The sequence below is a fragment of the Stegastes partitus genome, unplaced genomic scaffold, assembly GCF_000690725.1.
Source record: "Stegastes partitus isolate 25-593 unplaced genomic scaffold, Stegastes_partitus-1.0.2 Scaffold1476, whole genome shotgun sequence".
Classification (NCBI taxonomy): domain Eukaryota; kingdom Metazoa; phylum Chordata; class Actinopteri; family Pomacentridae; genus Stegastes; species Stegastes partitus.
In genome coordinates, this window is record NW_007579207.1 from 77,895 (window position 1) to 103,668 (window position 25,774).

Genomic DNA, 25,774 nt, shown 5'->3' on the forward strand with positions numbered 1-25,774 from the left:
ATTGTCTTCCTTCCACAACTTTAATCCTACTCACAGTTTCATTTCAGGATTCCATTTAGTTTGTGACGTATGGGGTTTACCAAACAGGAGAAGAAGTAGCTGTGCAAAACATTTTGTACAGCATGACAGTGTAAGATTTTGTACAGCTCACCTGTCTGAGGTGAGGTCCTGATCCATCCTGACTCCATGTCTGAGATAATTTATAACTAGAAGAAATTAGTGGAGTTAAATGGTATAAATGTGTACAGCTTTCTCTTTTTGGTGATGCTCATATGGATGCTGCTGCTGTCTGATGCTGCAGGTGTTTAATAAACTCAGAGGAAAGATTCCTGAACAGCTGGAAGCAACAAACAAAACCTGGATTACATTCATTCATTGGTGAGGCTCAATAATCTGTTGATCGATTGTTAGTACACTCTAAAAAATAACTCGTTGAATGACATTTTAATAACCAAAGAAGAATTTCCTCACAAATAAATACCTTTCTTTCAGCATTAAGCAACAACTCTGGTGATCCAGCGTAATTTATTAGGGTTGGATCAACTTCATTTAATAGTTTAACTTTAAATCCTGTAAAACTAGTTTGACCAACCCGGTTAAATTAAGTCAGAACTAACCTTTGGAAATAATTGAATCAACAATAATAGATTATGTTGACTCAGCACAAAGACACTGACTTTGAACAACAGATTTGCTTATTACTGGAAAAAAAAGATATTTAATTAGAATTGGAACTACTTTCCATGAAGTTTAAGCATTAATTCAAAGTTTTATTTATTTGGGTGTAATCTAGTTTAACTCAGTTTGGCTCAACATGAATTAACCTCATAAATGTTGTAGATGGATTTAATCGTGTTTATGTTTGAAACATGAAATGATGCTATACAAAATACACTTTATAGCCAATAACAAGTCCTCTTCAAGCGTCCTGTGCATTACAGACTCAGCTTGCTTCGTGGCCTTTGCTTCTATATACATAGATATTATTTTAAAGTTCAGAGGGACAGTACGTGCTGCCGTTTCTATGCATCACTGTGACAGGCTTCGCCCACTGCCTTGACCAAAACAACGGAACAAAACAACCCAGTTTCTGTTTTATAGAAAGACGTTAAATCTATCTACATATATATATATATATATTTGAGTGTTTCATTCGCACATCAGCGTCGTCCTGACCAACAGCGTTCTGTTCCGACAGTAGACGTGCATGGCACCGTGGTGAACTTGTGCACTAGAGATCCTGTAACCGCTAGAAGCCATAGATAATCTAATATAGCCATAATAGTGAGAAAATATCTGTATTTTGAATTTAGCCAATCATATTCTGTGATAACCGAGGTCTAATGATGTCAGGGCCATGAAGGAGTTTTTCCTTGCAGCTTCTTATCGATGCTTCTAAACTCGCGACTGAGTTTACAAGCATCTATTAAAATGAAATAGAGGATTTTAAAGAGTAACTTGACACTCGAGCTGTATTTGATTTAAGGTAATGTCATGTACCGGTTCTTTTATATACTAATACACAAATCAAGTATTGTAGAGTAGCTGTAGTACCTGGTTGCACCACCAGGTGGAGCATCTTACCGTTTGATGCTGTTGCGACCAGAGGAGGCGGGAATTTTCATGTTGCGGAAAACATGACGGGGTACAGCTAGTAAAGGGGCCCCATGACAAAGCCTTGTGTGACGCTTTGCGACATCCGGCTAGCGCACATGTGCAAAATTCTGCTAATGTGCGCAAAGTTCCAATGTGCAGTCAAGATTCTTTAAGATGGCACATGTGATGGTTGCTTTGGTGACCCCATACCAACTCATGACCAATAAAAAGTGTCTTTAATTTACATCATCAACAAATCAATTATCAATTTATATTTCTGCACTTATTAAGTAAATGATTCAAATTTACATGTGACAGAGCAGACGTATTTAAAGGAACAGGATGAGGTTCTTGCCGATACCATTTAGTTAAAAAATGTCTTTAAATATCGGATGTCTTCAACCTGTTACTGTTTGTATTATCGATATTTATTCCACGAAGGTTTTATATTTGCAAATTAAATGCCGATGCTGATGAATGTGCTCACATTGGTGGTCCAGAAATCTGAGAAAGAGCAAGAGGAGCCACGCTGCTTTCTTAAGATGTTTAAATAAGTCACCTGTTGGGCTCAAAAACATGCTTTATAATCATGTACACAAATTTTTCTCTTAGAAATCTGCACCCGAGTGCTCTCAAATGACATCTTCTAGGACTTTCAATGCCTGCTCAGTTATATTGTCATTTCTAAAGCGTAAAAGTGGCTTATTTAGGTTGTAACAGGGTGTTAAGTTGCTCTTTAAACCAACAGAACTGATGTCCCACCACTGAAAATCTCCCAAGAGGCCAAATCGTCGCAGCTGAAGTGTCCCCGAGCAAAGACACCGGCTGACCGACTGAACCTTCCGACGAACCGGTCAGCCGGTTCAGCCGTTGTAGCACTTTAAGTTGACGCTGCTGAATATTACGTGTTACTTCTGTGTCAGTACTGTATGTATAAATGTCTGTATCTGACGAGGAATGTGGGCGTGTACAGGTGTACTTACTCTATAACAACATGCATATCATACGTGTTTTAATGTACTCTTGTTGTCAATAAATACAAAACAGAACATATACAGTTAAAAAAAAAAAAAAAACAAAGTTTGTAAAATATTTGGCTCTCTCACAGTCACATTTTAAAAAAATAATCACCGACATCAGCGTACAGGAAAACCGAAGGCACAACACGTCAACGCATTTAAAGGCAGTTGGTGTTCAAATGTTAACATGTGGGTTCAAAATCAACAAACATCAACAAACCTGAGTAAAAAACAGTGCTTCAATCAGACAGGGGGCTTTAAAATTGAACAAAACAACCTGAAAATACAGATTTTTAAAAGAAAATGACAAAACTATCACCACATGAGTGTTAAGAGTTTGGTTTTGTGGGCAGCTCTTATTCCAGAGAGGTGAATTAAATATTTAGGAAACACAGAAGGGAGGATTTACCACCAAACTCATGTTAGTTGTTCTTTTTTTAGAACTTATTCTGAGGGTTTTTCCTGCACAGATGATTTTTTATTTTTAGATTTTGGCCAGCAAAGAAGAAGAAGAAGAAAAAAATTCCTAAACCCATTTTAATTGTGGTTTAATTTAATTTAAGAAAATGTGTAGATTTCTGAGCAGGAAAAACCCTGATTCCTTACATGCAAAAACTATTTTTAGGCTTTAAAAAAAACAACTCCACCAACTGTTTTTTATGTGAGCCTGAAAACCACTGGGGCAAGTTGTTGTGCATCACATGTTTGAAAACTTTCCTAAATACAGGGGGAAAAAAAAAAACATTTTTACCTTGTTAAAATGTCCATATGGTATATCCTATACCCCGAAAGACATGTCACGAGTGGAAAAAAATCAATTGGTTCCATGTACTTGCGAAAACAGATTCAGACTCCTGAGGTTTTATACATAACTTAAAAAACGGAATCACGAAACACTCCTACATCTTTAACTTGTACACACAGAGACGACTTTTTAGGGTTTAAATCACAACTAGTGGCATTTGTGCTCTCAGAGAAATGTAAAATGTAAACTTGGATCAACCTGATGTTTAGCAGGTATGTTTATATATTTGTTGAAAATACTACAGTTTGCTAATTAGCACTTGGCTGAGGCTGATGGGGACGTCAGTAGTTTTTTGCAGGATCCTAACCCTGGCGGTAAAGTAAAGGGAGCATCACAAAAATGTTCACATTCATCCTGAGAGCGACATAAATATCTGTGCTGCTACTCCTCACTGAATACCTTAAATGTGAACCTCTAGGTGGCGCTAGAGGAACACTAGACTCATCAAATGCTTGTTCCAATCCATCTGGTGCATGTTGACATATTTCTGGGCCGAAGTGGTGCACAAACACGAACATCACATCTTATCTGTGGGTCAGTCTGTCACTGCAGACAGTGTAGTGTTTATCTGTGTTCATGGCTGCTGCAGGTTCAGCAGACATGTAAAGTTGTCACTCACCTCTGAGGTTTTCTCCTTTTATTGCTTCAAAACTTTGAATTATAGTGAATTTGATTTGGCTTTTTTGACAAAAACTTACCCCAATAAAAGACTCTTTCGTGTCAAAGTGAACTCAGATTTCTACAAAGTAAAGTTGGTTAATTAAAAATATAAAATGTAGAATAAGTGCATTTAAAAAATGCAGTGAGTCACTGAAGAGGGCGTGAATCCAGTGACTCACCTAATTCGAGTCAGGTGCAGCCAGTCGGTGCTACAAGTCACACACTTAGTTAAGTCATGTGAGTTCAGTAAATGTGTCTCTGGGACTGTAGTCTGAAAACACCTGTATGTGGAAGGTCCAGTCACCTCTGAATCACTACTCCTGAGTACAACGACACCTTGGAGACTAAAGAACACAACAAACAACTCTGTGAAAAGGTCGCTGAAACGCCTCAGTCAGGGGATGATGCAAGAACAATTCCAAGTCCCTTTAAAACCACTGAAGTACAGTTCAACCCTTCATTAAGAAATGTAAGGAATGTGACACGTGTAAATCTGACTAGAGCAGGTCGAGTGAAGGGAGGCCACCAAGACACCTATGACTCCTCTGAAGGAGTTACAAGAAGGAGACTAGTGAAGGAGGCCACCGAGACACCTATGACTCCTCTGAAGGAGTTACAAGAAGGAGACTGACTCCTCTGTTCATACAACAACTGTTGTCCGGTCTTCACCAATAATAGCTTTAAGGGAGACAAAGAGAAAGACTCTGTTGGAAAAAGCTGATATCAAATCTGGACTAGAGTTCACCAGAAGACATGTGGAGACTCTGAAGTCACCTGGAAGAAGGTTCTTTAGTCTGAGGAGACCAAAATGTAGCTTTTTGACCATCAGACTAGACGTGATGTTTTGTGGACACCAAACAAACACGGCATCCCCACCGTGAAGCATGGTGGTGGCAGCATCATGATGTGAAGCAAGGTGGTGGCAGCATCATGATGTGAAGCACGGTGGTGGCAGCATCATGATGTGAAGCATGGTGGTGGCAGCATCCTGATGTGAAGCATGGTGGTGGCAGCATCATGATGTGAAGCATGGAGGTGGCAGCATCATGATGTGGGGATGCTTCTTTACTTATTCAATCATTTGTTTTAGGTTTTGTGTTTTTCATTAATTGACATTACTTTGTAGAAACTTGTTCATCACTTTGACATGAAGGAGTAATTTAGTTCTGAATCGCAAAACAAGGGGAAAACTTCCAAAAGAGGGTGAATACTCTTCATAGGCACTCTATGTCTGGAGATTTGGAACCCTTAAAATGGCTTTCCAGGTAAAGGAAAATAACAGAAGGGTGAAAATACAAAAATTCCCAGGTCTAAAATGAACAAAATACTTTTTTTTTGCTGAGCTTGGTTTTGATTCCTAAATCACAAACATGTAAACTCAGGTGCATCAGTGTTTGGTTGCTCCACTATCAGCCACGTTTCCACCACTATTTGGCCCAAAGTGGATGTTAAAATGAAAAAAAAAACCAAGGTTCTAAGGTCAGACAGGGTTCGGGCTGTTCCTCTGGTACACCTGCTCCCAAACCACCGTCCTGCAGATGCAGAAGAAATCCCACAGGTTGCAGAAGACACCGCGGTCGAACGGGTTCTCCTCATCCTTGAAGCTCTTCAGGTACGAGATCCGGTGGCGCGACATGAACTCCCAGGTGGTGGAGTTGATGGAGACCAGGTAGAGGTGGCAGCCCAGCAGCAGCACCACCACCACGGAGAAAATGGCGACCACGGCCAGTGCTGCCAGCAGGAACCCATTCGCCCTGAACCACAGCTCCCAGGTGATGCTGGTGGAAATGCCCGAGCTGAAACGACAACAAAGGAGTTAAAGAATCACAACAACTTTATAAAAACAGCATCACTGGTTTCTCTTTATTGGGTCTGTTGCTGCCCTGAGTGCTGACTGGCAGGTAAGACGAGACCTACGACCACCAATCAAACACTTCTGTCCAAGCTCAGGTATAAATTATTTAAATTGGGCTTGGATCGACTGTGGATTTAGTCAAGTAAGATGGTGAGAGACGTCTTTTCTGTTTTGTGCTCTTAAGAGCCACAAATTTGGTTTAAAAAAAAAAAAAAAGACAATTTTATTCCTTTACTTTTCTCCCTAAGAGGCTGATTGAGTGTGGTACCAGTCAGAGGCAGACTTTATGAGAAAACAATTATTAAAATGGCGTTTTCTTGCATTTGTGGCAAATATTTGACCAAGCATTGAGCAGGTACGACAGATGAAACCACTCCAACAGTGTCCCAACTGGAAGACTTTATCTAATATTGTTAGTGGGCTACAAGAAAAATGCTAGTTTTCTAACTCATAGTGTTTCAAACTATTTCATGAAAAGTGGTAAGATTGTATACAAACAGGGTTTTTCAGTCATGTGTCCAACACTCATTTTAGCTCCTTTCACCAAACTGGAGATGTTGATCTTTCAGAAACGCCTGATATCACAGGATGAATGACTTTCTTGCAGCCTGCACTGCGTCATGCAAACTGAGCTTTAATCTCAAAAATGCTGCTGCAAACTTCAACGTGCCCCAAACACACGACGTCTCTTTTTGCTGTTTTGTTTTTAAGCTTTTACACTTGCAGCGTTGCTTTGAAAGTTGTTTGTTTGCCCACTTCTTCTGTCTCTTTGTGTGGCCTTCACTGAATTTAGACTACGTCGCAACAAGCTGTCGATCTTCAGCTCAACTCCGTGAGGTTGAACTACGAAGAAATGAATCGTTACCTAAACCTCTGATTTACAGCTGACGGCGGCACAACTGATTCTGTGAGGAGGACCCCTTGAACTTTGACAGTACACTTAAGCAACACAATAAAGCTCATTCTTACACAACGAAAAACAACCAATTCACCGGCGTTGTTCTCCAAAACTCTGGAGTTACCTAATTCAGCCCGATGCTGCAGAGATAAACCAGCAGAACAGAGTACAGCTGATAACTATATACTGACTCATTACTGCTGGAAGGCCACAAACGCAGATAAGGAGAGCTGTGGCGCTAAAGCCAGAGGTGTGTACGTGTGGAGGTGTGCGGAGGACGTACAGGGCGATGTGAAGCGCCCACAGCAGAGCGAGCAGCTGCACCAGCAGGTAGACGATGAACCAGCGGTGGTTCCGTTCGCCGACACAGTTCTCGATCCACGGACAGTGGTGGTCGAAGCGCCGGACGCAGCGTTTGCACGTCTGGCAGTGCTTCGCTCTCATTGGCTGCTGCTCCAAGCACACAAAGACACAAAAAGACCTTTTAAATAACAAAGTTAGAGGATTTAAACCCCAACAGATCTGCATCGATTATTTGATCAACAGTACATTAATCTGCAACTACTTTTATCATCAAATCAGTCGAAATGTTTAAAAAAAAAAACCAAAATGAGAGAATCTGTTGCTTCTCCCTGTCTTACGTGACTGTAAGCATTAGATTTTACAGATTTGGACAGTTGGATGGACAAAAGGACGCCATCTTAGATTCCAGGATGCTGTGATGTAAGCACTAATCAACATTAACAGAAGTCATTTAATGAGCACAGCCTGGACCAAGCTAAGCAACAGAACACGTCTGGACGAATCAACAAGTCAAAAACTGGGAATTCTAGTACATTTAAGTTTTAGTTAATATTTTCCCCTACCCACTGTGATAAAGTGCTACATAGTTGCTAGGGTGGCAACGAATGGATAGTTTCATTGTTAATTATTTGCTCAAGAGCCTTTTCTGATTTTATCTGACGTTTTAATTTCCTTTGAACTGTGTTTTATTTCCTCCAGTGACATTGTAACTGTTTAGCGCTGCTGAATTTCCTGCACCGTGTAGCGTTTTTATCAATCTGAGGTAATAAATGAGAGAATCTGTTGCTTTTTCTTGGTCTTACCTGACAGTAAATGTTACATTTCAAGGGTTTGGACTGTTGTGATGCACCACATGAAACTTTCGAGGACGTCAGCTTAGATTCCAGGATGCCATGACGGAAGCTTGTCACAGTTTTCTGACGTGTTAGCGATTTATTTTCTGTTGCTTCTTTGACCACGCTTTCATCAGAGAGCCTTCCCTGATTTTATTTAAGTTATAATCTCCCCTTTGAACTGTTTTTTATTTCTTCCATTAGTATGTTGAAAAGTCAACATTAGGTTGCGTTATAAAAGAAATCCCTACTTAATTGCCTTAAAAGAGCATTTAAAGACAATTAAAACTCAAATAAACTAAAGTAAACCTCAAGGCCTTCTGACATGTGTTTATAAATTAGAATATTTTTAAAAGAAAAAGGAGTTTTGAAGACGTGCAGACACTCTGAGACGTTGACAGAGGCTACTTTTACTCTGAATACCACAAGATGTGGCTGACCTTCATATAAAATACCACATAAACAAGAAGTGATCTACATTTTGTGAACGCGTGGGAAGAAAGGAGCAGGAGTGTGTCGACATACAGCCTGATTCTATCGCTCTGATCTAAATCATTTCGCAACAGGGTGACAAGCTGTTCAAGCACACGTTGTCTGGTTGTAAAAAGTGCATCACTGTCACAAGACTGTAAAAATATATGTTTTTAAAAATCTAATTAAAATGGAAACACAGCAGGAGAAAACTCAAACTCACTGGTTTTAACAGCGAGAAGAAAACAAAATCCAGTTTGTGCTGGACGGCAAACACAGTAAAACCTGATGCAAATCCGTGACGAACACACGAGAATACGTGTTCATGACAAGCACGTGTCAGAATTCACATGTGGATGAAGGAGCTGCAGCTGGCAGCAGCTGGTTACCTGCAGCAGACAGTATCCACAGCGCCGCAGCCGGGGGGTCGACGACTGAGGAATCATGGACTCCATTTCTTCATTCGAACCCTGAACGCCCTGCGTCACAAAGACGTATGTGGGTCACACGTGTACACACAACACACACACACACACACACATTAAGACCTTCTACTCTGATGGACTGTACACATGATACATGATATGACACGTTTCAGTCCGTGTTCTGACTCACAAATATGCCGTCAATCATTTCTGACCATTTTGTACAGTTCGGTTTAGGTTTAACTTTGGTTTCTATGCTGCAGGGGGCGACTGGCCACCATTAACATCTGACTAAATCACCTTCAAATGACTGGACACGTAGGATAAGATGAAGTCTCAAGTCTGTAAGAATGTATCATGACCTTACTGGACCTTTAATTGTATTTTTTTCCACTGAGACACATGACAATGAGGTTTCTGATGATGCACACTTCATCTAGTTTCAGTTGTCACTCTGTTATTCTAGCAGAAACTTTTGAAAGTCAGTTTGCGGCTGCTACATTTCTGCTCAGCCCACACGAGTTGCAGACGCCCTGCTCACGCTGTGTAAAATGCAGAAACTGCGAGAAATGTGTATCATCTGGTATCACTTGTCTTGTTAATTCACTTCATGTCTGAAGTTTGCTCTACTTTATTAAACAAGAAAAAGGAGTCGAAAAAGCTGTTTTCTCTTTGATTATTTCAGCGCTTTACGCAAAGTTTTCCACCACAATAATGTGTTTTTTTAACCAATTAATCCACAATGAACAGTATACATTAAAAACATGTGATAGCAGGAAACTCGTCATTCATAATTGTGTTGCTTCTTTAATAAGAATCACTGTAACTGAATATGTAAAACAGAAACAGGAGCGATGATTTTTGAGTCACGTGACAGTGTTTACTGAGATCGATTGATTGAGATTGATCAGTTTGTCTCCTGCTGTTCTTCTCTGTTTTCTTAATCTTTCATGTTATGTCACTTCCATTGCTCACTAAGGCTCAGATCTAAAAACATTATTTCCTTTTGCTCTCCAGACACTGTTTCAGGGTAATCTGTGGCTGCCTCCTAACTTAGCTGCTAGCCGCTAGCGTAGTCGTAGCCACTGTGAAAGCAGCTGATGTTCTGATTTGTGGAGATGTTTGAGCGCCTTGTGTAGTTTTTTGCAGTGTTGAAGATAATCTGAATTCAGAATGCTGTTTTGGTGCTCCAGGTAGCATTAGCCACAAGCTAAGAGGCACAGCAAATCTCTTAGGGATAGCCTTAGCCTTGCACGATTAGCAAAAAGTGTTCCAGCTGCACTGACACCAACAAGTCAATTATTCAGGCATTTTCAGGGTAACAGAGAAACTGGACATGGATGTGGTAGTCTGCGGTGTTTATTACAATTTCAACAACATCTACTACCTCACCTTCTAAACACAGCCCCAATAATTAAGCCTCAGCTGCTTTGCTCTGCAAATGTGCGCATCTGTCTCTCTGTGTAAACAACAACTATCACTGATTGGCTGTTACTCGTAAAACGTAACCAATCAGACACAGCTGTGGGCGGGACATTGCTGAAACCACACAGTGATGGCAGAGTGAGAGCCAGCTGTATCAGAACCAAAGTAACACATTTAATGTATTTTTCGGTAATCGCTTAGCAATAGATAACAACACCAATAACAGGTCGATCCCTAGTCTGTATGTGTCATGCCGTTGTGACCTGGGTGTTGTTCATTGATCTTACTTTGACGGTGTCAGTGAGAACGAAGCCAGGATCCATTAACGAAACTGCAAAGTACAACAGCACCGACAGGACGACCAGCAGGCAGAACAGAGCCGGCAGCAGCAACTCTCCTCGCTCCTCACATCTCCGCAAATCTGCACACACATCATTTCATTGACAAGAAACAACTGTCTAAATATACAAAAGAGCAAAATATTATCAACAAATTATGCACTAAAAGTAACACAAACAAAAGCAGTCAATGCAGGATGGAGACAAACAGACAGTGTGACTGTTGACTGTTAATGTATAATATTATACATTAACAGTATTGTACTGTTGTAGTTGGTAGATGTGCAGCTAATGCTTAACTATTTTAATGTGCAACCACAAGCATAGATTGCTAGAGTCAGCTATTAAAGCAATGTCCTTTTACTTTATTGGTAACTTTTTAAAGACAAGAAATTCCAAAATCTCTGACTCCAACTTCTTTAATGTGAATATTTTCTGGTTTCTTTCCTCCTCTATGGAAATAAAGTGAATATCTTGGTAATACTAACTGACCTAAAGCAGGAAAAGGTCAGTCACATTTAATGTCAGACAGTGAGAATAAAAAGGTCTATGTCTTTTTATACAGTGGATGTAAACGTCCGGTTTCAACTGTACATAGCACATAAGTCACCATATTTTATCAGCTCCTCAAACGTCTTGCATGCAAAAATCTGAATTTGCAAAGTAACCTGTAACTGCAGCTGATAGATAAATAAAAAAATACTATATTTCCCAATGCGGTGTAGTGGAGTAGAAGCAGAAAGCGGCGTGAATGTGTACTAATTCAGTTACAAGCATCCTAACTCTGAGCTAAAGTGACTGACTGACTGGAGCCTCCCTGCAGCAGCTAGCAGGTGAATCTGACCCAGTTTGAATGAACTCACCGGTGTTGTGCAGAAACAGCACGACGGTTATGACCCAGGTTAGCAGGGTGTGTGTGGCCCGAACCAGAAAACCGGTCCGGAACATGTTCTGCACCATTTTAACAACAATAATCGCTCATTTAGCACCGATGCTAACGAGCTAGCTAGCCGCCTAGCTAAGGTGGTTAGCTTTACGAAAATAAATACAAATACATGATGTACATAGCTTTTAACGGTTCTTTAAAAAATGTGTTATTATCAAACGTTTAGAAGCGAAAATTTGGAGCAAGCAACAGTGGTAAACACGCGTTTAAAATCATTTTCGGATGCATATCTTCTTAAGCTGTCCATCCTTATGTCACCACTTCCTTGTTTTGGTACGGTGGCCTGGTGGGACAAACTGTGCGATTTGACCCGTAAGAGGAAAAAGTCAAACGACTCATCGTAATAATTTATATTATATTATATTATATTATATTATATTATATTATATTATATCTGCAACCCTACACAGGCTTAAGCGGTATATACGTGGATGAATATGGTTTATATTGCTGATTAATAATATAATAGTAGTAATCTTACATCAACTGATGTCCCATAACAACACCATTTACTATTTTGTATCTATTATCATCCTAATATAAACTTCAAATTTAAAGTTATTAAAGGTTTATATGTTAATGTAGTTATTTATTTTTTTAAAGTCATTAAAAGTGTAACAAATTTTTAGGTTAAAATCAAATTTAAGTAAACGTGCAAAAATATTCCCATTTTAGTGTTCAAGTGGGTAAATGTGACTGTACATACTTTATATCTGTTATCACTGACAAACAGATTTCATGATAATCAAATAGATTTCCATACATATTATGTGAAATATACTGACTAAAATGTTAAGCTAAAGTGCAGTGAGTTTAATCTGCCTTTTATCTTTCTCCACCCAGAAGCAGAAGAGATTCTAGACGCTTCTGGGAAACAGCTGATTACCAGAAACTGTGCAGAGGAACTGCAAGAAGTCCCAAAAAAACTATAGTTTCACTTTTAAGCATTGAGTGGAAACCTGAAACAAAAGAACGCATTTTCTGAAGTTCATTTAATTCAATTTGCAGACTCATTCGATCCAGTGAGGACAACACTGACGTCATTGTGTAGCAGCTTGAAATACAGTAGAACTATTGTAAATCCATTATGTAACCTGTAAATCCTTCTCTTCATGGTATACAGGGGAGGATTAAGGCACCATTAAAGGATCAGGTCAACATTTAAAAAGAAAAAAAAACAAATATATATCTATATATATATATGTAAATCCAACACTGAAAATGATAGATTATCATAAATTAGTTTGCAGCAGAAAACACTCAGATGGCATTTCACACTTAGGAAGCCCACAAACACAAACACTTCAAAACAAGATCTCCACATTTCACACGTTATGGCTGGATCTTATTTCCTGTCCGTATTTAAAAATTTGATGGCTTGTGGCATAAAAGACAGTTTGGACCTGTTTGTTTTGTAACAGAGGAGGGCAATAACGCCTTGCAGATGGCAACAGTTTGAAGAAGGGGGCAAGTGGAGGCCTCAGTAGTATCATGACCCGGTCTTTGTGAATACATCCTAGGCTGGCTAGTGTGGGTCCCAACAGTTTGCTGGCTGTTGTTACTGTCTTTCTTACAGACTTCTTCTGTGCTTGAGCCATACATATTTGCACTTTTTTCCCCTTTTTCATGCAAAATGCTCTCTTTAGAGTGTCAAATTAAGTTTTTTTTTTCTATGATGTGCTCACAAGTTTAACTTCTTATCTTGTGCAAAGAGATAAAAACTGCAAACTTTAAGGTGCCTCAGAGGCCCTTTGCTCCTGTCTGACCTCCGATGACCTGACGTGCCTGTGAATCGCAGCATATGTAGCTTTATGCAACTGTGTAGGTTTGATCAGTTACGTAACTCATGCAGGGATTTTCTTTTATGGCTAATAAATGCATCTACATGCAATATTTCATTCAATTTAGAAGCATGAGCTACGTACAAGTACATCCAAAGTGTACTTCAGTAAGGACAGGTTACTTCTGCATGTGCTGAACTGTGCAGATAGTTTCAATTTGATTATGTAGTTTTGCAGAGTGAATCCTGTTCCTGAAGCAGCTGGTTTTGACCTATTTCTACTTGATTTTACAAGGAACATAAGAAATAAACCCTTTTTACCTTCTCATATACAATTTCAGAATAAAACACTCAGATATTATACTAAAGTAAAAGATTTTCGAGTGTAGAAATGCTGTTTCTCTTATAAGTAGAAGTCATGTATTTCATTTTTTGGTGAAAATATTTGTATTAATATACTTAGAGTACTAAAATGACTCATAATGCAGAATGACATATTTCAGAGTAATATATTATTATAATTATTAATGTGTTCATCACTTTAATATTGAGGCTGTTAAATTGGATTTAGGTTCTTTTATATCTGCTGCTTGTTTGTTTGTTTTTGTTTTTTTTATAAAACTAAATCTGCAGCATTATCAAGTAACTGCAGTGGAATAAAAGATAAAATATTTGCCCCACAATTAAAGTGAAGTACAAAGTAGCAGGAAATGGAAAATACACATTACTCTACACTGTACCTGAGTACATGAACAAAACCAGAGAAGAGGTAATTGATGTCTCTTAAAAAAAATAAGACAAAGTTAAAAAAAAATTAATAAAATAAATGCTACATTAGGGTTATTTCTTTTTCCACATGTCCAACAGTCGGTACTGCAGATGGGAATGTTTGTTAGAGTTTCCCAAACAATCATTAAGAATAAAAGTTCTGTTAAAATTTGGCCTCATTACTGCAACACAGCAGAAAATTAGAGTCTTAATTAGTCTGGAAATTTATGAAAATACATAAATAAAAGCTTAAGATGGCAAAAAGAAGCAGCAGCTAATTTAATTCTTCTAATTTAATTCTTTTTGTACCTTTAACAGTTAAATATGTGAGAAATATGTCCATCTGCATAATATCATAGTATTATGATGTAAATAAACTCCACAGGGGACTTAATATGGTGTGAATTCTTAAGCAGGCTCCAGCAAAGTGTAACTAATATGAGAAAACTCAGTGGACGTTACATAAGAAGAAAAAGCCCCCAGTCTGATTCCACTTCTGTTTGGGTCACATGCAGTATCACTGGAGCTGCGCTGGAACATTTCAATCCCCAAAACATGTTATTATTTCCAGAAACGAGTCAGATTGCAAAACTATTCAGTCCTTATGTAGATCTGAGAAGTTACCATTCTGGATTTATTTCTGGTTAAAGTCAAACTGATGACGTCTTGAACTCTGTGCAAAACAAAAACACGACAAAAACAAACTCATCTTTTACAACAATTTGCATTTATTTGCATCAAGATGGTCCATTAAAATAACACTAAAACTCTTTACAAAAGAATTTCACCCTGTACTGATACAACAGTCGCTCCGAGGCCCTTGTAGCTTTGATTAAAGTGCATTATGTTGCTCGTCTCCTCGAGAAGCCCTTTTCTTTCCAACACTTGTGCTTGTCAGTGAATTAAACTATAATCTTGCCCTTAAACCTGAGGTGAACCTTTAAAGACATTTAAAAAAACACACAAGGGCTTCGGTACACATGAACAGAGACTCAGAAACTCCAACCCCGTCTCCAAAACACTGCACCAGACGTTTAGTGTTTGACAGATTTTAAGGCTTTGTCTGGTGTCGACTCCGCACCCTGAATTTCTTTATGGCTCTTCAGATATGAACTAAACCTCCACCTTCTCTTTCCTCTAAAGAAAAACAATAATAAATAAATACAGGACGGGTGGGAATAAATACTCATTCATCCGGGACGGGGGTGGAGAGAAATCAAACCCATGTGCAAAATCCTCTCATTTGTGGAAACACACAATCATTTCAAGGCAGAACTGTTGAAGAACGAAGCTTATTGTTAATGCTAGATCTGCCCAGTTACTCTTCCAGCAGCTGGCGCACATTAAAGTGACCAAGCAAAGCTTTGCAGCGTCGTGAAACAAAACCCAGACGCAAGAAGAGCAAAAAAACACAACCAAAAGACAAACATTGGTCCCTGATTTTCATTCCTCAGCTCCTTCTAAAAACATAAATAGCAGCAGTCGCAGTCCCGACAACGTGAGCTCACAGAGTCCATATCTTCCACTTTGGCCTTTCCAGCGTCCTTTCTCGTCTTTCGTCAGCTGACATTCACAGAATGAGGTGGCTCCTGAACCTCCGGAGGGTCCCGGGGATTCCTAGCGCGAGCCCTGGGGGTTAACTGGGGGGGGTTGAGGTGTTGGCGTTCGAAGCTTCGAAGCAGCAGGTTTCAGCGTGACGTCACCCCCAGCTGGGTCTTCAGGTGTTCGTACACCACGTAGCTGATGCTGACGGCGGGGATCACTTTGAGGAAGTTTGGCGCGAGGCCCCTGTAGAGGCCCGTCGGACCCTCAGTCTGCAGGATCTGCCTGAACAGGCCGCTCATCGTCGGCTGCTGCTGGCTGCCCTCCGTCGCAGCTGCATAGACAGAAAAAAACAAACAGTTAGTTGTTTGGCTGATAAAGTGTCAGAAGATGGTGAAAAACATCGATCTGTGTTCAATAAAGCCCAAGATGACGTTCTAAAGGTGTGATTTTGTTCACAAGCCAAAGATATCCTGGTTATCGTCATGCAGGAAACAGCAACAAGTCAAAAACTTAACAATCTGGACTTTTTTTTTTTAATTAGTGAAACCAGTTGAACAAGAATCACTGCAGCCTTATTTGACATTTCTGTTGACTGCATCGGGTCATTTTCTGCCTGTTTGTTGCCTATAAAATTACATAATCATTGCTGCTGACAACAGTCGGTGTTCAAGGCCTCACCTTGTGCTTGCATGCGGGTTCGGATCAGCGCCAGCGGGTAGCTTGCGAGCTGACCGCAGGTGCTGGAGACGGTGCCGCAGGCCAGCAGGACGAGGACGCCCGGGTCGGTGCTGTTGGTGCCGTACTGCTGCAGGTAGGTGTTCTTCAGAGTCTGCAGACACAAGTGAACAACAGGTCAGAGAAATCAAACTATAATCTGTTATTTAATATAGTTGAGGCCTTTTCAACAGCACCTGAACATTCAGTTTTGAGATTTCACTATATTTTGCTTCCATGACAAGTTTTCTTTCAGTCTAGTAGAAGAACAACATCGTGGATACTTCACTGCTCTTTATCAATTTGCATGTTTAGCTTTAAATTAGAATCTATATTTCTAAAAGGCTGGTTTCTTCACATTATTTTTTTTCTTCATCTAAGTTAGAAAAAAGCAAACTTTCCAGTTTTATTCTGGTCCATACTCTAATGAACTTGTCTTTTCATTCACAGCCTGATTTATAGAAGATTTTACTCAAAAAGATGCTAAAAACTGATTTATTTAAACTGGTTGTTGACATAATTTTCAGATTTATGCAGTAATAGCAAGAGAAATCCAAAATTCTCTCATCTTTGACTTTAGTAAGTAGCAACCAGCTGAGTAACCAGTTGGGGAAGCTTCATGGTTTATTCTGTCTGGTTTAGCGGTTCTGTTTAGTGGACTCACCTCGTACACTGCCAGGTCGATGCCGGCATAGGGGATGATTCCCAACATGTTCGGGATGTAACCTTTATAAAACGCTCCGAGTCCTTCTCTCCTGAAAATCTGCTTGGCGCAGTCTGAGATGCCGGCGTACTGACCGGTTGTCCTCAGAGCCAGACGGGTTTTCAGCACCTGTGGGCAGATAAGGTAAAGAGAACGAGTTATAAAAAGGCTTCCTAATGCCGTCCGACGTCCAGAGTGGATCTAATTAAAGTGACAATCACCTCCATGGGGTAGATGGTGCTCTGAGCGATCACTCCAGCCAAAGATCCCGCGACAAATCTCTCCAAGATGCTCAGAGTCTCCTTATCGCTGCCGATTAGACGCTTAATCTAAGGAAGCCAATTGAGAAACAATTAAGTTAGTGTTGATGAATGGCATCGAGTACGCTGTGATTTATTCGTCAAACCGCTCCAGGGGTCACACCTGCTCGTAAGCCATGAACTTCAGCGCCGACTCGGGGGCGATTTTGATGATGTTCACGCCGTTCCCTCGCCACAGCGACCTCGTGCCGCCTTCTTTGATCATCTGCATCAGTCCAGTCATGATGCACATGTTGTTGGTTCTGGATCCGTAAACCTGAGAAGAAAACATCAAAGAATTAAATGACAGCTATCTGTAGAGCCGAATTTTGGGGATGAGTCGGGCACGGCGCCATGTGGGCCACTATTTTTCTTGTGGACACACACAATCATGTCCAACTGGGTCAGGTCTGTTTAATTAATTGCCTGGAAAATAACCAAAGAGCATAATTGCTAAACGATCGGGCTCAAAGTCGAGTTTCCACATGAGAATGACGCACACCGGGGCCACTGACACAGATCCTGAACGTGGGCACAGTCAGTCCTTCATCTCATTGACGACTGCTGAGCGGCGAGGGTGTGACGGCCGATCGCGAGCCGTCATTGGCTGACAATCAGAACGGTTGCTGGACTCTGGCCTCTAGTTCTGACACACCGGCTTTTAAACGTTAACTTTTTTTTGTTCTATGACTTTGAGGCAACCGGATCGCTCTTGAGCAACTTCCTGCTTCTTGGTTGAGCGATTGTGCCACTTCAGGTTACGAAAAACCTCTAACTTGCTCAGGTTTTGTTTGACTTAATTCTTCAGGTGTTCTTCCTGCATTAGTGTCCCAGTAAAACACCGGACTGCTCAGTTACATCAGCCGATGATAAGAGTTTCCACCACACATGCTCCAGTTCCCAAACTTCCCACAAAAAGCCAGGAAATGCAAATTCTTCTTTCCTCATTTCCTCCCACCCAGTTTTCAGTTTCAGAGAGGTTTTATCTGCGGGTCTCACCTGCATCATGACTTTGAGTCGGTCCAGGGGGGCAGTGCAGGTCCTAGAAACAGCTCCGGCTCCTCCACCGGCAACCAGGTGCCTCCACCACATGCCGGTCAGCTTCTCCTCCATGGTGAAGTCATCGGGGACCATCAGGTTCTCACCCACATCGAATATCTGCCAGGAACAGAGACGCAAATCATTTAGATTCAAAGAAAATCTACTAAACTTATAGACAGAAGTCAGAACACCTCCTGAAATATCTTTTAAGCATCACGACGAGAGTAGAGGTCAGCACCACGTGATCAAAATTCATGGATTTATTGTATGTCTCAGGTTGTCCTCTAGAGCTGCTATTCTTAACCAAATATCCAGTTAGGCAGTAAAGTGTCACAGGAAACTGCAGCTGGACTCTCCTGGACATCCGTCTTGTGTGACAGCAGAATAAGCATCGCTGCCCTGATTCAGCGAAAAGGTCAAGCTGGGTGACCGTCGGCGAACGCCTGGTTTGTTTTTCACGGCCACTGCAGTCTGGGTCAAGATTTAATTGACTACAGCGTGATAATCAGCTCATTGATTCTGGGTGAAGGTCTGTTTAGAAATGATCTGTGTCAACTCCTGTCCTCTTTAACTGGAGCCTGAATTTTTACTCAAAGAAAAAAAGAAGCACATTACGGGCACAAATCCACACTTATCACTATAAAAAAAGCTATTTAAGTGCAAGTCACGAAATATAAATGCGTCCCATTTCCTCAGGCATCATTACACAACTTTGACTCGGTTATTTATTGTCCCGATTGCAGGGCGTCCTCATGATATCTACTTGGCAGTTTGCACCCATGCCCTGCTGTGGACATCGACCCCATTACCACAGAGAGCATTATAACATCTGACTTTTCGCGAACTGGAATGATCCAGCAGTGTATGTTTCGATATTAATCTGCCCCTGAGTATTTGCTTTGACCCTCCAAGGAGGAGTAACTTCAGCCCTAATCTTCACCCCGCTTCACCCCCTTCACGGTTTTATCTGCACCGAGTCGAGGCTGCCCGAGTCATGAGATGGCGCTGAAATAATTTGTAAGATGAAGCTTTCGTCCTGCGGGAGCTGTCCTGTATCACATCAGTGTCCACCTGCTGTGGCTGACTGACTGACCGCTGCTCTCTTTTACATAACAGCGAGACAAACTGGTAAATCCTTTCAGCTTAATCCTGCCATGAATGGACCCAGTTCCTTTCATGGCCTAATAGGGCTTAATTGCTGACGCACGACTTGTGCCGATGAAGCCTTTCAGGGAATTGAAATTGACCCGTTTACTCGAGGCAGAAGAAGGTGCAACCGTTATCAACTGTACTGATACAGTTATCACCCCTAAGACTGAGTGAAATAGGGCACCTGGACATTTATCTGACACTGTTTTCCTTCAATGATTCAGAGCTTCCTGATTTGGGCTCTGATATTGAAAGGGTACCATTGTTGGAGCCCTATTCGTTCCCTTTTAGGCAGAATTTGTGTGTGTTTCAGTGCAGAATATAGAACTAACCGTGGAGTGCTTCCAGTACAGGATAATCTCAGGAATGTTCTCGGTCTTCTCCACCATGGGGTAGTTGCTCCAGTCTTTGCTGCTAATTGTTATCATTCCATTCTTATCCATGCTGTAAGAAAAAAGAAGACGGAAACAAATGTAAGATACTGAGCCCCTTAATCCCAAAAAAATAAATAAATTCCAAGATTCCAGTGGATTAAATGGATGAATGAAATTACCTCTTAAGGGCTTTTTCGGCTTGCTGCTGGGAAATATGAACGCCAAGGTCACGGAGGGACTGTATGAACTCTTTGGGATCAACGCGTCCTTAAAAGGAAACAAATAACACATTTTGTGAGGACACATTTCACACTGCAGCTGCACTAATGACACAAAATGAAACAAAAAGATGAAACCACAAGGTTTTGATTTCATACCCGCATTTTTCTTGTCGAGACTCTTCACCACAAGCTTCAGGTCTTTCTCATAGTCTTGCAGATAGTGAACAAACTCCTCAAAGTCCAGCTGGCCGTCTGAGTCATTTTCTTCACTTTTAAAGGTTTTCTGGAAGGGAGGAAAAAAAAAAGACTCAGTGAGACAAGATATTATGTCACTCGGGTCAGATAAGAAGGCAGAGAAGATTTTAAGTAATTAGGGCTGCTGAGAGAGTGAGAACTAAATTTTATTGGAGCCGTTTTTGCACAGTTTGGGGTGTCGATAAAATCCTGCTGCGGTATGCAGAGGAGTCATGTGCCCCAACACATCCACACACAGCAACTGTTACTTATGAAACAAGTACAGCAAGTTCAAAATGTACCCTATGCCTTACAAGTGATTATCCAAATGGGCTAGCTAAAGTCCAGATCTGAACCTGACACTTGATATTCAACGGTGGCCCCCAGGCTCGTATTTAAAGATCCCAGAGGACACCATCGTGACCCATTTGCCAAAGTTGCGGCGGCTTTCTTGAATGACACATGACGTCTTTTTTCCCCTGCACTGACCCGCCAACCGTTTTAATCCAGTCTGAGCCTGAACCTCCTGATCTAAAACAAGACAGGGACACTGGCTGCCCTCCAACCTGCTGGCCAGCACCGATACCTGACCTGCTGCCCACAGCGCAGGCATGTGACGGTCACAGTGTAACGCTACTCTGCAGGAACATTTCTGTTCTCTCCTGCAGCTCATATTAAACTACCTGCACAAGTGCATCAATGTGACTTATAGCACAGTGAGCAGGGAATGTCCAGGCACCACTTTTAAGAATTTACACTCTGCTATTTCGGTATCATGGGACACAAGGTCGGGTCTTGTGCTGCCCTTTTCCTAAAAGTCTAGCACAACATAAACATAGACATAAACCGGTGCAGCTGCTCTTCTGACAACGAATTAGACATTTTGGCCTTTTCCGGGAGGCAAACTTCTGGCCAATGCAAATAAATCATTTACTGAATAATCTCACATTGAATGAAAGAAATGAATAATGTGACACGTCAGTAAAAGGTCAGCCTTCATCTAATTGCAGATGGACCATGAGTCACAGTCCAGGCAGCACAAAAGTTCAGCCTGTCATTATCTGGTTTCAGGAATGTGCATGCCGTTTTACAATAGAAGACAACGCCTGCATTGTCAGTGTATTGTGGGGAAAAAAATGCAATGACATTAAATCACGGCTTCACACAGGTGCCTTACAAACAGACACAAATAGAATTCTAAATATAATAAAATCTAACATCAGGGGTAGCGGTGGCTATGAAATTTATTGCATAGTAATAAAAGTTTGCATTCACAGGACAATACAGCTCATTTTCTTTTCATTCAAATGATACTTATATTGCACCAATTCACTTTATAAGTCATGTCTTGGCACTTCAGAGTGACATGCACGTTCAAGTAACAACAAAACCTCAACAGAGGTTAAACTTACAGATTAAGACACAGTTTAAGGAAAAAATAATAAGCAGAGCAACTTAGCTATTAAAATAAATGCAATAAATCAATGCATATTAAATTAGTTAAACGCATATTTCGCACATTTTGCAAATACAAAGTGGTGCAATGTCTGAATATGAATTTTGATTAAAGGACGACTTTTCATGAACCATGGTGAAATTTCCCTGCAAAAAGCATGCATCCCCCTTTTCCCCCCATGTGACATGAATGAATGCCGGCTGCGGTTCATTTCAGTTTCTAAAATTCATGTTGTCTTTAACAAGTGAACGACTAGTGATTACTTTATACAGCTCCCATAGCCAATTTGACATAGTATGCAAAGTTATACTAAAGAATATGTAGATAAAATTATCATAAAAATGCTTTCGCGGCGAATTTTCCAGCAACCGCTCAGTTTCGCGGCCTACTCGTAAGGCTTTCTATGCTAATGCTAATCCTTTCCGGCGGCCGGAATAGATAAGGATTTACTGAAGCTTAAACTGATTGTATTAAAATAAGTAGGTGACTGCAACCGCTAAGTAGGTTCAAGTTTGACACATACATTAAAAAACAATTAAGTTCCAGTGATTTTTATTTGTTTTTACTCACCTTTCGCCATCTTTGGTAGGTTGAAAACTCCTGGGACGGAAGAAACACGCTCAGTTTGTTAAAGAGCGACTTCAGCTCCGACGGCAGGCCGTTAGACTCGAAATATTCCACTTCGACCGGGTCCGAGTTGGACACGGGGACGTAAAGGCACAAACCAAGCATGGTAAATTAAAAAAGAAACTACAATAAATAATAAATAAATATCACACCGAGTTGTGTCCCCGGTCGCGCGTTAATACTGAAATGCCGGTAAGGAAACGCCGGCCGGCTTCTAAAGAATGCCGAGAGGCCTCGCCCCTTCCAGGAATAGACCCCACAGCATTGGCTGGCGAGGCCGTCCGCGCCGAGAACAGTGACGTCATTTTACTACTGGCCAATCGCAGAGGCCGCCCATTGACGGGCTCGGCTCCGTCCCGCCCCCTTCTTATGTAAAGACGTGGAAAAAACTGACCAATCCCGTCGTTCGTTTCGTCCAGCGTGGAACAGATTGACCAATCCGGTGTTGGCTTTAATTCAAACTGTGACGGGGGTCTGCCTGGTGGTACATGTGCAAAGGTCACTCATTAAACATAAATAAATACAACAATAAACAAACAAACAAACAATAATAATAGTGATGATTATGATGATGATGATGATAATAATAATAACAATAATAATAATAACAAGAAGAAGAAGAAGAAGAAGAAGAAAAAAACAACTAATAATAATAATATAAAAAAAATAAACACAAAAGTCCAAGAAAAATGAAATAATGAATTACTGTAATTGCTTACAAATGTTCCATCAACAACAACAACAATAATAATAACTTATTAATGGTTGATTTCATTTCAGTCTGCTATAAAATGGCATGAATATAACATCAAACCAAGAAAATAAATGACAAAAATTTCAAGTCAAGAAGGGGATGCAGTATGCAGGATGAAGTAAATAAACAAATTTAAATCCAAATTTTCCGTAGTTGTTACAATTAACAAAAACAACAAACTAAAAACTTTTTCACAATCAAAAAGATGGACTGAAATCATGAGGAAGCCAGTATGAGCATACAGGTAGAGCAACCTCACCTCGATTACCAATTAAGGAGCTGGGTTTGGTTGGGTGTTGTTGTTCCAGTTTCAGGTTTTATTGTCCTGAGTAGCAGTGAACAGCCTGTAAAACAGAATAAAGCAGAAAGCTGGTCAACAGTTTCTGATTGTGGCCACAAATCTATAGTTCTACCTCAAGCATATGATGTTTTTTTGTTGGTTTTACCTTATGTTGTGAGATTTGGAGGAAAAAAAGCTCCTGAAATTACAGAAATGCATGTTGCAGTGATTTGTTTTCCAATCCATCCATCAATCAATCAATCAATCAATCAATCAATCATCTAATGACCCTCCAGATTGATCCTGTGACCTCCTGCAGGGCTCCGACTGTTCAGTTGCTAATCAATGGATTAAGCTAACTGGATTTAAAGAGTCGTCTCCACCTCCAGCAGCGACAACACCAACTTTAAAATGCTGCTTATTGCATCAGTATGAGTGTAATAACTGAAAAGTGCTTAATGCTGATGATATCTGTGCAGCTTCAGGACTCTTTGTGGTCTTTTTGGGATCACTTTCTGTCATATTTTGCATCTATTTTAAGCTTTCTGCGTCTCTTTAAGGTCATTTTGTGTCACAATTTGGTCATTTTGCATTTCTTTTTGTTGTCTTTCTGTGTTTCTCTGAGGTTATTTCTTACATTTTGTGCGTCATTTTACTTGTTTTGGTTCTCTTTACAGTTTTTTTGTCTCTTTTTCAACCATTTTGCATCTTATTTTGGTCTCTTTGCTTCTTTTTAGCGTCACATTTTGGACATTTTGCATGTCTTTCTACCTGTGCGATGTCTTCTGTGTAGTTTTATTCAATCGGGACTTTAAATGTAAGACTTTAACTCGTAATGGCGGGTTTTGAAAGTGCGGTTTCCTCTCGTTGTTGTTGAGCCTGCTGCAGACAGACACAGTTGCATCACTGGGTTTGGCGGCGGTTTGATCCAAAGTCTGACGAAGACACAAGCTGGACGGGCGGAGGCTGCAGAAAATAAACCGCGGCGAGGACCGACGCCAGGAGCCTGAAAAAGGCTCAGAAGGAAGAACGCCAAGAGCTTAACACAACACAACACAACACAACACAACACAACACAACACAACACAACACAACACAACACAACACAACACAACACACACAAGTGAAATCCAACTTCAGGACTGAGCCTGAAACAGATGATTTATGGTCACAAGTATGTGGACAGACGAGATTTACTGCATCATTTGTGTCATTTTCTGTCTCTTTGTCATAGTTTTTGTCCAGTTTTGGTCCTTCAGCGTCTCTCTGTCGTCATTCTGAGCCTCATGTTGGTTATTGTTGGTCTCTTTGTGGGTCTTCTGTTTGTTTTTGTGCCATTTTGCTCATTTGCGTCACATTTTCGTCATCTTGCATCTTATTTTAGCCTTTCTGTGTCTCCTGAAGGTCATTTTGTTTCGCATTTGAGTCATTTTATATATTTTTTTTAACCTTTCTTTGTCTGTTTTTAGTAATTTTATGTAACATTTTGGTGATTTTGCATCTTTAGAAAGCTTTTCCATGTCTCTTTGTGGAAATTTGTGGTGTTTTTTTGGTGCTAGTTTGATTATTTTGTGTCATTTGAAGATGGTCCGTCTTTTTATGACTATTTTGCATCCCCACGTGGTCATTTTATGTCACGTCTGAGCCATTTTGTGCCTTATTTTGATCATTTTGCATCTCCTTGTGTTATTTTTTTGTCTAATTTGGTCCTTTTGCGTCTCTTTATAACTGTTCTGTGTCTTTTTGTGTCCATTCTTTGCCTCTTCATGGTGATTTTGTCTCATGTTGATCCTTTTGAGTCTCTTTGTGGTTGTTTTGTGTTGTTTTGTGTCTCTTTGTGGTTGTTTTTTTTGTCTCATTTTGATTATTTTGCATCTTGTTGATGTTGTTTTGTGTCTCATTTGTGTTACTGTGCATCTCTTTCTAGTTGTTCTGTCTCTCTGTGATCAATTTGTGTCACATTTCGGTCATTTTGCATCTTTATAAAGCTTTTTTTATGTCTCTCAGTGGAAATTTATGGGTTTTTTTGGTACTAGTTTGGTCATTTTGTGTCATTTTCTGATCCATTTGCGGCTCTTTGTTGATGTCCTGTCTTCTTTATGACCATTTTGCATCCCCATGTGGTCTCTTTATGTCATATTTGAGCCATTTTGTGCCATAATTTGGTTGTTTTAAGTCTCATTGTGATCATTTTCTTTGTCTCATATTGGCCATTTTGCATCTACGTTAGCATTTTTGTGTCTCTTTGTCATTTT

At 40.3% G+C, this 25,774-nt stretch overlaps 2 protein-coding genes across 2 annotated transcripts; both read right to left on the bottom strand.

Moving 5' to 3' along the window:
* Window positions 1–5,180: 5,180 nt before the first annotated feature.
* Window positions 5,181–11,805, bottom strand: zdhhc12a (zDHHC palmitoyltransferase 12a). Its single transcript, XM_008299878.1, has 5 exons — window positions 11,492–11,805; window positions 10,578–10,711; window positions 8,830–8,919; window positions 7,117–7,283; window positions 5,181–5,876 (listed from the first exon to the last, which is right to left on the bottom strand). Exons 1-5 carry the CDS (start codon window positions 11,586–11,588, stop codon window positions 5,561–5,563), a joined length of 804 nt encoding a protein of 267 aa, XP_008298100.1. The 5' UTR covers window positions 11,589–11,805; the 3' UTR covers window positions 5,181–5,560.
* Window positions 11,806–14,827: 3,022 nt separating this feature from the next.
* On the bottom strand, window positions 14,828–22,666 carry slc25a25a (solute carrier family 25 member 25a). Its single transcript, XM_008299879.1, has 10 exons — window positions 22,429–22,666; window positions 20,325–20,451; window positions 20,127–20,214; window positions 19,906–20,017; window positions 18,383–18,541; window positions 17,508–17,660; window positions 17,306–17,413; window positions 17,046–17,213; window positions 16,346–16,496; window positions 14,828–15,998 (listed from the first exon to the last, which is right to left on the bottom strand). The coding sequence occupies exons 1-10, from the start codon at window positions 22,588–22,590 to the stop codon at window positions 15,811–15,813; spliced, it is 1,416 nt and encodes a 471-aa protein (XP_008298101.1). The 5' UTR covers window positions 22,591–22,666; the 3' UTR covers window positions 14,828–15,810.
* Window positions 22,667–25,774: the final 3,108 nt, after the last annotated feature.

What these genes read in the sequence shown, in the direction of transcription:
- zdhhc12a (XM_008299878.1), bottom strand. Translation starts at nt 11,588, where the DNA reads ATGGTGCAGAACATGTTCCGGACCGGTTTTCTGGTTCGGGCCACACAC. An exon ending in TTCTCACTGACACCGTCAAA is followed by an intron (nt 8,920 to 10,577) that starts GTAAGATCAATG and finishes TTTGTGACGCAG; the next exon opens with GGCGTTCAGGGTTCGAATGA. An exon ending in TGGGCGCTTCACATCGCCCT is followed by an intron (nt 5,877 to 7,116) that starts GTACGTCCTCCG and finishes TTGTCGTTTCAG; the next exon opens with CTCGGGCATTTCCACCAGCA.
- slc25a25a (XM_008299879.1), bottom strand. Translation starts at nt 22,590, where the DNA reads ATGCTTGGTTTGTGCCTTTACGTCCCCGTGTCCAACTCGGACCCGGTC. An exon ending in TCTCGACAAGAAAAATGCGG is followed by an intron (nt 20,215 to 20,324) that starts GTATGAAATCAA and finishes TTTCCTTTTAAG; the next exon opens with GACGCGTTGATCCCAAAGAG. An exon ending in TCGACCTGGCAGTGTACGAG is followed by an intron (nt 16,497 to 17,045) that starts GTGAGTCCACTA and finishes TTGTGTCTGCAG; the next exon opens with ACTCTGAAGAACACCTACCT.